Source organism: Arachis stenosperma, chromosome 7 (genome assembly GCF_014773155.1).
Source record: "Arachis stenosperma cultivar V10309 chromosome 7, arast.V10309.gnm1.PFL2, whole genome shotgun sequence".
Lineage (NCBI taxonomy): Eukaryota > Viridiplantae > Streptophyta > Magnoliopsida > Fabales > Fabaceae > Arachis > Arachis stenosperma.
Window position 1 is genome coordinate 1000556 of NC_080383.1, and position 11077 is coordinate 1011632.

The following is an 11077-nucleotide window of genomic DNA, read 5'->3' on the forward strand; positions in this document are numbered from 1 at the left end:
TACTACTTGGACTTTAGTATTGGGATTTTTTTGGTGACTACTATTGTGATTGAAATGAGGATAGAATCGTTGACACTTAATCTAAAAAGACAAAAAATACATTATTGCTGCGTTGACCTCTCGGTCAGCAGTCATCAGCTTGTTATTTTATTTTTTGGAATGGGCTTTCTTTTTCTTATTGGGCCAGAAAATTGGTAACCACTATAAATATATCCATGCAAGGTAGACCAGCCCATGTCAGAAGGCCCACTTCTAAACCGGGAGAAATGGAGCATTTCCATTGCTGCGAGAGAACTGCGAAGAGGAGGAAAGCACAGCACTGGTAAGCTCATTTCTCATCGCTCTTATGTTTCGAAAATGTTGTTAAATTCGATAGATAGATATACATGTTAGTGACTGTGATAGGGATAGTGTGTTGGTAGAATCAAGTGAAGAAGAAGAAAAATGTTTGGGACGGCAGTGAGATTCTTAGCTAAGAAATCGAAGCCGAAGATGGGACCTATTGCGATGAAGACACCGCCGGAGCAGAGGAACACCATCACCGCCGTCCTCTACGATATCGTCAAGGAGCATGGTCCAATCACTGTTTCCAACACCTGGGAGCGTGTCAAGGTAACTAACCGTAACTAACTAACTAACTAACCATTTCATTAATCCTTGTTATTGATGTGAGTAGTGATTGTTTTATATATATGAATGAATGCATATTCGTGTTATCAGGAAGTAGGGTTGAAAGATTTAACGAGCAAGAATCACATGAAGATAATGCTGAGATGGATGAGGGAGAGGCAGAAGCTTCGTCTTGTTTGTAACCATGTTGGTGCACACAAGCAGTTCCTATACACTACTTGGTTTACAGATCCTGCTGCTGCTACTAAGCCAACACCATCAACTCTTCCTTCAAAGCAAAAGCCCTCTCCAAGTTAGTCTTTCTTCTCTTCTTAGGAGGAAGAACAATAGTGTATGAATGTTTCAACATAAAGGTTGCAAGTTATTGTATTTTCTTTGCAAACATTTTTGTTCAGATCATTGTAGGCTTTCTAGAGATTTGAAACAAGTTCAAAGTGTTTCATGAATCATGAGTGCTATTGGTTTATATAGGTGCATACAAAGTTAATGGAAAGCTTAACTAGAGAAACATACCTTAAGCAAGCACTATTGTTTGCTTAAATTTGATGAGCAAAATAACGGCTAAAATTTGCAAAATCATGTCTTTGAAGTTGCTGGCTGACAAAAGAAAGTCTTTGCTGCTAATGAACTTCACTACTACAAAATTTTCTAAGCAATAGCTGCATTGGTTCTATCTTTGCGAACCGGTTCTTGAGTTTAATTTCTGCAATTAATCATGGTGCTGGAATGGAGTTATTATGCATACAAAGACATTATTAACTGTGTTATAAGCAACAAAATTTCTGGCACTATGCAAGTGTTTCTTCTTGAAAAAGAAGACATTCATTTTTAACAGGAAGTGGAAGACCATTACAAGTGAAAGTTTTGGATTATTCAAACCATTGGGAAGTGTACTTGACCTCAAACAACAAGCATTACACCAAATCAGTAGTTATAAAAAAAAAAAAAGATACTAAGTACAGTAATAAAGGAGGAATATACATTTGGAAAATTCACAAAGAAAATAAAAGCAGAAATAAACGATCATGAAGAATCCTTAAGAGGGTCTTCTGGCAACCATGTGGTTAAGCTGAAATTGACTACACAAAGCTGACCATTTATAATTGACCTCAAATAATTGCTGCTTAGCTTTTCTTTGATATTCCACCATTTGGGGAATGTCTTTCCTCACACTCTCAGATTCCTTTTTCACCCTTGTACTTTCGAAAATGCATTGCTTCTTTTCCTCTTCAAGAGATGACGGTTCAGCTTCACAGTCCTCTATTTCTTTCCCCAGCCTAATGATTCCTTTCTTCACAGTTTCTTCCATCTCATAGGCTTTCTCGTTTTGATAACTCGGCTCTTCCATAATGCATCTCTTCTTTTCTTCAAGCACTGCAAATCTATGCGTGGCAGCAAAGGCTTGTTTAAAGGACCATAGAATGCTTGGAAATTCTTGGTGTAAGGAGTCTATGACTGCTTTAAGTCCACTTGATAGAGTCTCATCTTCTAGAGGAAGGTGAGACAAGAATTTAAGAGCAGTTAGAAGGCGAAGACAGTTAGCCTCAGAACTAGCTATGTCCTTCAGAGGCATCTTTAGAGATTCTTCTATGTCGGCAACGACCTTCTCCACCAAATTTTCTTCGGTGACAGGATGTTTTTCTGCGAGAACAGAAACAGAAGGTGCAATTTTTCGGTCATTGTTGTCTTCTTCCCCTATTTGGACGAAACTGATGGGAACATCATACTCGGAATCTCTAACAATTACAGGACGATTGTCATTATTTTTATTTGTTGGCTGTGAAGAATAAGAAGAAAAGAGTAACAGAAAAAAGCATCAGCGTTAGTCTCGTCAATTTGCTAGGCAGCAACTTTCGTATTATTGCAACAACATATTCACTAAAAATTTGATAAATATAAATCAAAACAAGTTGAACAAGAATATTCAACATCAAATTTGCATAAAATGAACTTACATGTGAATATGATTTATGCCGAGAATTAACTAACTGGCCTGACTTTGGTCTAGCTGATTGTGAATGATTTGAGAGGGTTACTGTCTTGCCATTATGTGAAGCAGCTCCTTCTCCAATGTCTCTCTTAATACTCTATTCAAAACCAAAACAAACGCAACGTAAATATACGAAACAAGGTCAGTTACAGTTAGTATCAAAATTTACATTAAAATAATATGTTCAGTGTTTCTTCATATCATTTCTACATCAATTATTCACTTACAAGGTCAGTTACAGTTAGCATCACAAATTACATTAAATATGTTAATGTTTCTTGATATCATTCTACACCAATTATTCACTTCAAGTTGTGTTTCATTGTATACCTGATGAATTTCCATAGTGCTTCTGGTTTCATCTTCAGCGCCAACTGGAAAGTATGTAGTGACTTCCTTAGTAGGATCCTCAACTCTGCTATCTGATTTAATAATTTCACCTACCATCTTGACTAACTTCCACCTATAAAACTCATCAATTTCCAAATCTTCCAAAAAGAAGTTATATCAGGGCTCTATCAGATAATGAACCTCTTGGTGGCAAAAAGATGCATAACAAAGTATGTATTGGAGAAGAATACTTACCTTTGTTCAATTCAGAAAGTTTTCCTTCAAACTCCTCAAGCGTAGGAAATGATGAAGTCAAAGAGAGTTTTGGACAATCATGGACAACACGAAGCATTAGACTGGGCAATTCAATCTCTTGGCAAAGACTGGATAGATAGGTTAGCACTGCAAGCTTAAGCTTTGGTAGCTCAACTTTCGCCTTCCCGATCTCGTCGCTGATCAGTTCTTCTAGCTCACTGGCACCCCATATGATGAGCAACTTTAGATTAGGAAGATCATTTGATACAGACACACAAAACAGACGTTTTAAGTTGTGACAATTGTTGACAAAAAGTGCAGCTAGTTTCGGGAAGCATGGCTGCCGATGAAAACGATTCAAACTCCTTTTACTCTCCACATCCTCTTCAATGATTTGCTTTAAGGCTTGGCATTCTGTTATCTCTAGTCGCTCCAATTCGGGTAGGTATCGCAGAGCAGAAACAGGAAAGATTACCTCAACCTTTTCACATCCATATATTTCTAATTTCTTGAGATGTTGAAAGGCAAAGGAGTTTTCCAGACCAACACAGATATACTTCATTCGACATAGATAAAGCACTCGTAGGTGTTGCAAACTCAAGGTGATTGGTTGTCCATGCGTATCCACCCGATCAAGGTTAAAAATACTTTCCATGTTGGAGTTGTTTATCACTAGAGATTTTGAAGTCAGGAACTCCTTCTCAATGATCCTAACGTCCTGTAATCATGAAATATAAATGTGAAAGTGCGGAAAAGAAAAAGAAAAAGTATAACTAACAAGGAAAGGAAATGAATTAATAAATTCACAGGTAATGGCAGATTACTCTTAATGACATGTTAATCCTACCTTCCAACGATTAGCCTTGGATGAATTGACAGCTACATCAAACTTTGGACAATCCCACAGATAAAACTCATACAGAGATGGCAATGTTGCAGAACAATGTTGGGGGAAAATGCTAACCATATTCGAGTTGGAAGTAAGTTGAAGCTTTTCAAGAGCAAGAAGCTCAATATCAGGTTCAGTTTGATTGTGACCTTGGTGCATGCTTTGTCCAAACACTTGTTTCAACTCACCACATCTGGAAATTTCCAGAGACTCCAACTGTACAAGGCTTTGAGCAAAGGTTACTGGAATTGTATATTCCAGCATCGAGCACCCATTGATTCGAAGCTGCTTCAATTTTGAGAACACCAAAATGTCATCTTCTCTGTTAATCTCCTTTACCTCTGTGTCATCATCTGCCATTATGTATTTCAGTCCATCACAAGACACTATCTCTAGTTTTTCCAGCTGTATCAAATTTCGAGCAACCGCACAAACGAAGAGACATGTTAAAACTGGACATTTGTAGATATATAGTTGCTCTAAGTTCTTGAAAAGGCCAACCGGAGGCATACCATGGTATAATGCTGCTAAGTGCTCCATACGTTCGATTGCCAGTTTGCGCAACTCGGAAAAGAGAGCTCCTACTTGTTTATAATGGCTGCGAGTATCTACCAAACATTCTATCGTCTCAGAATCACGTAACCAAAGCTCAATCCACCTGTAATTCATAGCTCCTCCACTTTCTATTTGAAATATGTCAGGGATGATGTTTTTTCCACCTGCTTTGATATTTGCTAGGAGCAGAACATCTGCTTTTTTGGCCAAATCCACAACTGCTGCATTTGATGTATCAAAATAACTAAGAACTAAAGTTCTATGACCACTGAGAATTTCTTTCTCATAATCTTCGAATTCAGGTCCTAACTTTATCTGATACCTCCGCAATGCTTGAGGGACACTAAATTTTTTTAAGAACTCTGCATGTTCTCCAATATCAAAACCCCATTCATAATCATAGAAGTACAGTTCTTCCAACAGTTGTTGTCTTCCAATCACTCCTAAAGGATCAGTTTCAATGTCACACTTTGACAAATGTAGCAATCTCAAGTTTGTCAATTGTGTAGTTACAACATCAGGTAATTCAAAGAATGAACAAAGACACAATGTAAGACTTTCAAGTTTCTTCATGCAGCCTATAGATGAGATATCACCTAATTCCCACCATTCTAAGAACAGACAGCGAAGGTTCAACAGCGATTTGAACGAGGCGATTGATAGTGCTCTTCGGTGAGTACCTTCCCAGCATAGAGACAAAACTTTGAGGCTTTCCATTCTTTCAAAAATTTCATCTGAAATGTGCAGATCTGTTTTTATGCAGAGAAATTCAATACTAGAACAATCCAAATCAATTGGAACTTCCTTACACCACAAATATTTTATGGAATTGGATTCAAAAGTCACATCCTTTTCCAAGGCACACTTCACCACCTTATTCTCTTCCTTTGCAATCCAGAGGGCTATATTGCGAACTAAATCATGCATTTTGACACATTCTCCATCATCATTGTCGTGTGACAATGACAACAAACAAGAACTTATTAGCATATTCTTCGCTGCACTCACTTCGTTCCTTGCCCCTTCAAGTGATCTAACTTCTCCAACTATGCCCAACCCTATTGCAATTCTGATTAAAGTTTCCACTGGGATGTTAAAATCTTCAGGGAACACAGAACACAACAAGAAAAGTGACTTGGCTTCTTCAGTGTCCAAATTATTATAGCTTACTCGCAGGCAATTGTAAGGATTTTGCAAACCTTTTTCGATATTCACTGGAATTGATCTTCTTAGTCTGTCTAATGCAACCCTCCAATCATCTTCGGCCTTGCCTTTCAAAGTCCCTGCCATGGCAGCAATAGCAACAGGCAACCCTTTACATTCATCTGATATCAGTCTTCCCAATTGCTTTAGATTATTATCCATGTCTAGAGATATGTTTGCTTGCTTTTGAAAAAGAAACCATGCTTCTTCATCAGTTAAAGTTGCTAAGTGAATTATTCTTTGGCAATCCATCAAACCACATACTGTTCCGGATCGTGTGGTTATCAGAACCTTGCAGTTTCCATGATCCTCACCCGAAGGTATTCCTATTTCACCAAAATCAAGCAATTGCCACACATCATCCAAGATCACAAGGGTACTCTCATCATCAAGAGTTAGTCTCTGGCTCAAACGTTGGGCTCTCTCCCTATCTCCATCTTCTGGAAACTCAAACTGTAGCATACTAGCAATCTTATCTTGGATTTTTCGAACTTCGACCTTACTTGACACAGGCACAAAAAGCACCTTATCAAAAAGATGCTCAGTTTCTGCAGTCCTCATAAGTTCCAATGCCATGGTGGTTTTACCACAACCTCCCATGCCATACAATCCAATAGTAGTAACCTTGTCATCTTTAAGTGCTTCCATAAGTTGCTCATAAGGATATTGCATACTATCAAATTTCAAACGTTTTGCTGCAGAGAGATGTAGAGTGGGCGGCAGCGAAGCTACACGTTCAAATTGCATATACTCTTTACCTTCTTCAATACACTTTTCAATTTCCTGTTTTTCCTTTGATAATTTCTTGGCAAGATGGTATCTCCAAATCCAATTTGGACAAAGTCCAAAACAACAGCTCTTGTTTGTTCTTGCTTTTTTGAGCAGATCCTCTACATTGTTTTTGAGAGGGCTGGATCCCTCTAACCATGCATCAAAAACTTCAGTATTCTTTATTGCTTGTTTCTTTGCATGTTTAACACGGTTTTTTACACCATTCCTTGTTCTTATCAATGCATCTTCCTTTCGTTGAATGTCGTCGACAAAATTGTTGAAGCAACAGGGATAGCGCAATTCATCAACTGCACCACATGCCAAATCTCTTGCAATGGAAGAGGCAAAACCAATAATGCAATCCATCAAGACTCAGCTAATGCAACCTGACTTAAGCACAAGAGATGAACTTGTCATGTGATGTAGCAACTACACACAATATTGAAAGGTGAATGATGTGCTAGAAAATATCATTTTTTGTTTTCCTCAAAAATACACATTAGCATAAGTGCATTCAGCTTCTCACATTTTTTTTTTTCATTTGAAAGCTCTATTAACATATTTGAAAATAAAGATCTAAATATGTCTTTACACCTTATTAACTAGTCTTTGATCATTACATAAGAATTCTGGTTTTAGTTTATATACAAAAACACACCCTGTCTTAGCTCCCTATATGCTAAAAAAACATGATGTAACTTAGTTTGTGTTAAACCTACTTTGTTTAGTTGACTTTCCAACACAAAATTAACACTTCCAAGTAGTTCAGTGTTCCCGTTGCTCCAATCTCAAGCAACAATTAGAGAATATGGTAATCCTCAGTCTTTGATCACTTCCTTGTAATAAGCTTTTCGATGTTCATGAAAACCATATCACTGTGCATAGAATATTTGGAATACTATGACACTAATTATTAGAGATGTCATGAATTAGTTAGTTAGGTAGTTAGCTATCTATTAATTACAAGTTGGTCTACTCTTATATATGGTTCATAAACCATAACAATGACTTTTTATTAATAATCTTCTCATTATTAAGTACTGATATTCACTTGGTAGCCTTTTAACTCAAGTATTTCTTGCTCTCTTACAATTACCACGGATTTCAACATGGCAATGTCAAAGGCATTAAAATTCTATCACTTGGTGGCCTTTTAACTTATCTTCCAACATGCAAGGCAGCAGACAGCAGCCATAGAAATTCTCACTCAAAGATCAGTTATAGTTAATAATACGCGTGTTTGGCATCATTTAAAAAAAAAAGCTTTTAACTTCTCGAAAAGTTAATTCACGGCTTTTTGAAGAAGTAGAAATATATGACTTCTTATTTTCGATAAGTCATTCTATCACTTTCCTGAAAAAAATTGACTTCAAAACAAAAAAAATTTGGCTCTTTGAAAATGTTTTCTGTTTCTGTTGGAAATACTGGTCCTCTACCACCATTTTGACATAAAGTTTCATCTCTTAGAAACAGTGTCATTTCACCACCATTTTCACGTAATGATTCATCTGCTGTAGTATTGACCCTCCACCACCATTTTAAAACAAACCACCTACTGCATATCTTTCTTCCAGTTATTTTTTTTTTATCATTTTACCACTCTATTTTTATTATTAAATTTGTATTTAATTGTGTGTGGTATGAAATCTCAGTTTTAATTTTATTATTTTCACATGTGATTTTATTTTTATATAGCTTGTTATTATTTTTATAGTTTGTTATAACAAGTTCTTGACCCTAATAAAGAAGGAGGCTAATAGGAGTAAAAAAAATAAATAAAAAAACAACAAAATATACATTTACACACATTTTATATTTGTTTTTTATGTTCACCTACCATATCATACACAATAAAATAGCAAACACTAACTACACAATAATTTCTTTGGCATTGTCATCAAGATTATTATAAATTAAAATTTTATTACTATTCACCACATACAAGAACACCGTTATGGGTGAAGGTGAAGTAGAAGAACCAATTTTTAATGATATTACGTGGTAAGAACCAATTGTCTAAAAAATGGAACTAATAAGAGAGCAAATAAAGAATCAATTGCCTAAACGATTGTGATCTTAGTGATTAGGTTATGTAAACATTCAATTATGATCGTTATTTTAATTTTTATTTTCTTGTGTAAAAAAAATTGTATTTTTTGAGTTATTTATCCAAATGCTAAAACTTTAAAATAAATACTTTTATAACTAAAAATCTAAACACAAAATAATTTATTTATAAGTTGCTATTAGGGCTCGTTTGGAAAGCTTCAAAAGTAATTTTTTTGAACTTTTGACTTATGAAAAGTAATAATATTAATGTCTCGTGCAATTTTCAAAACCAATAAGCACTTTTAGAACTAAAAATCTAAATACAAAATAACCACTTTTGGATTGTTTACTATCTGGAAGATAACACCAAAAAGGAGAAAAAAAAAAGAGGGGGATGAGAAACACACCATTGGCAAGAGTGTTGCTTTAATTTGTGGCCGTCCAATGAATATGTAAGTTAGCACTCAGCGATGGAGCATTTAGCTTGAGAATTATATATTTTAACTATGCTATTACATAATAGGATGAAATTCTTAAGTTAATAAAAGTTGCAAATTTAATAGTAATTACCTCTAATTTTTCACTACCAATTTTTACACTTTAGACGAAAGAATTCATAACTTGACCATTGGATTCACCTTCAGTTCTGTCAAGAGGGTTACAACACCGAAATTTTCTACCTCCTCAATTTTTTCCCCTCAATAACATTGTCTCTGAAGAAGTTGCATTTAAATTTGATTTCAGCCTTCATTTCATTGAATGAATTCTTTGCCAGTAAATAGTGGCCAGAAGTAGAGTTACAAAGTAGGCAGAGCTATCATCAAATGACAAATCTGCCCTGAGCCTCTTAACAAAGAGTTACACTTCCTATGGCAACAAGAAACTTAACCCAACAAGCAATCACTACTACTACATCTCGGTGTCTAGAAATAGAGATTAATGTTACAAAATAAAAATTTCATCCTCTAAAAAGACCCGTGGTTAATGCCTCATTGGTATTTGACCAAGTGGGACACAGTGTAACAATTAAATCTAAAATATTGAGAACTTAGTATGCTAAAGTGCAACCCCCCAAATATTACTCCTCAATGCCCTAAAGAGCATCAGCTTCTTCAGCTTCTCACATTTTTATTTTTCAATTTGAAAGCTCTATTAACATATTTGAAAATAAAGATCTAAATATGTCTTTACACCTTATTAACTAGTCTTTGATCATTACATAAGAATTCTGGTTTTAGTTTATATACAAAAAAACTCTGGCTTAGCTCCCTATATGCTAAAAAAACATGAAGTAACTTAGTTTGTGTTAAACTTACCTTGTTTAGTTGACTTTCCAACACAAAATTAACACTTCCAAGTAGTTCAGTGTTCCCGTTGCTCCAATCTCAAACAATCAGAGAATATGGTAGTCCTCAGTCTTTGATCACTTCCTTGCAATAAGCTTTTCCATGTTCATGAAAACCATATCACTGTGCACAGATATATTTGGAATACTATGACACTAATTATTAGAGATGTCATGAATTAGTTTAGTTAGGTAGTTAGCTATTAATACAAGTTGGTCCACTCTTATATTTGTCTACATAAGGTTCATAAATTATAATAGTGACTTGTATTACTAATAATCTTCTCATTATTAAGTACTGATATTCACTTGGTAGCTTTTTAACTCAAGTATATCTTGCTCTCTTACAATTACCATGGATTTCAACATGGCAATGTCAAAGGCATTAAAATTCTACTTAAGAAACTCAAATCCAAGGACATTTTAAGCATAAACCAATGATATACACCATTTTCATAGTACATAACGGTAAAGTTGGTAAAGAAAACCGAACAAAAAGCTAATTGTGTTATAAGAACCTGGGTTTCTGCATGCGCTTTGAAGACACACGCTTGAGCTGACAACAATCATTTCTCTTCCAACATGCAAGGCAGCAGCCATAGAAATTCTCACTCAAGGTCAGTTACAGTTAATAAAACAAACAAAAGCAGCCTAAGTCGACGACTTTGACAAGTCTTGGTCTGTATATGACTATGTTTACCTAATTAATGTTACTTCCACGCATTATCTTATCCTTGACCAAATGCAACCTTAACGTTTTATCATTGTCATGGCATGATTCTTGTCTTTTTATGATTTGTTTTTGGACGAGTTCACTTGAAATATGAACTTAGGCCCATCGGAAATGGTTCATAGACTTGTGTTTTTGGATTGTTTACTGTCTGTAAGATAACACTAAAAAAAAGAAAAAAAGGAGGAGGGGGATGAGAAACATACCAATGGCAAGAGTGTGGCCGTCCAATGAATATACAAGTTAGCACTCAGCAATGGAATATTTAATTAATCGTAGATCATTCTATTGTTAAAAATTTTAAAAATGAAGGAATAATTTACATTACTA

At 35.4% G+C, this 11077-nt stretch overlaps 2 protein-coding genes across 4 annotated transcripts; one reads left to right on the forward strand and one right to left on the reverse strand.

Moving 5' to 3' along the window:
* Positions 1 to 245: 245 nt before the first annotated feature.
* On the forward strand, positions 246 to 1212 carry LOC130941855 (uncharacterized). 2 transcript variants are annotated; one of them, XM_057870479.1, is made up of 3 exons: positions 246 to 322; positions 423 to 612; positions 721 to 1212. In XM_057870479.1, the coding sequence occupies exons 2-3, from the start codon at positions 445 to 447 to the stop codon at positions 925 to 927; spliced, it is 375 nt and encodes a 124-aa protein (XP_057726462.1). In that variant the 5' UTR covers positions 246 to 322; positions 423 to 444; the 3' UTR covers positions 928 to 1212. The 2 variants fall into 2 exon arrangements, with proteins under 2 accessions (XP_057726462.1, XP_057726461.1); XM_057870478.1 differs by having other exon boundaries at positions 267 to 322; positions 412 to 612; positions 721 to 1210.
* Positions 1213 to 1427: 215 nt separating this feature from the next.
* On the reverse strand, positions 1428 to 10725 carry LOC130940658 (disease resistance protein SUMM2-like). Of its 2 annotated transcripts, XM_057868863.1 has the most exons (7): positions 10536 to 10725; positions 9989 to 10141; positions 4053 to 7009; positions 3206 to 3923; positions 2951 to 3108; positions 2586 to 2717; positions 1428 to 2407 (listed from the first exon to the last, which is right to left on the reverse strand). In XM_057868863.1, the coding sequence occupies exons 3-7, from the start codon at positions 6987 to 6989 to the stop codon at positions 1667 to 1669; spliced, it is 4686 nt and encodes a 1561-aa protein (XP_057724846.1). In that variant the 5' UTR covers positions 6990 to 7009; positions 9989 to 10141; positions 10536 to 10725; the 3' UTR covers positions 1428 to 1666. The 2 variants fall into 2 exon arrangements, with proteins under 2 accessions (XP_057724846.1, XP_057724848.1); XM_057868865.1 differs by lacking the exon at positions 9989 to 10141.
* Positions 10726 to 11077: the final 352 nt, after the last annotated feature.

Excerpts from the sequence above, each read along its gene's own strand:
- LOC130941855 (XM_057870479.1), top strand. The coding sequence starts at position 445 with ATGTTTGGGACGGCAGTGAGATTCTTAGCTAAGAAATCGAAGCCGAAG. Across the intron at positions 613-720 it reads ACACCTGGGAGCGTGTCAAG|GAAGTAGGGTTGAAAGATTT; the intron begins GTAACTAACCGT and ends TCGTGTTATCAG.
- LOC130940658 (XM_057868865.1), bottom strand. The coding sequence starts at position 6,989 with ATGGATTGCATTATTGGTTTTGCCTCTTCCATTGCAAGAGATTTGGCA. Across the intron at positions 2,718-2,950 it reads GCACTATGGAAATTCATCAG|AGTATTAAGAGAGACATTGG; the intron begins GTATACAATGAA and ends GGTTTTGAATAG. Across the intron at positions 2,408-2,585 it reads GGCATAAATCATATTCACAT|CCAACAAATAAAAATAATGA; the intron begins GTAAGTTCATTT and ends TATTCTTCACAG.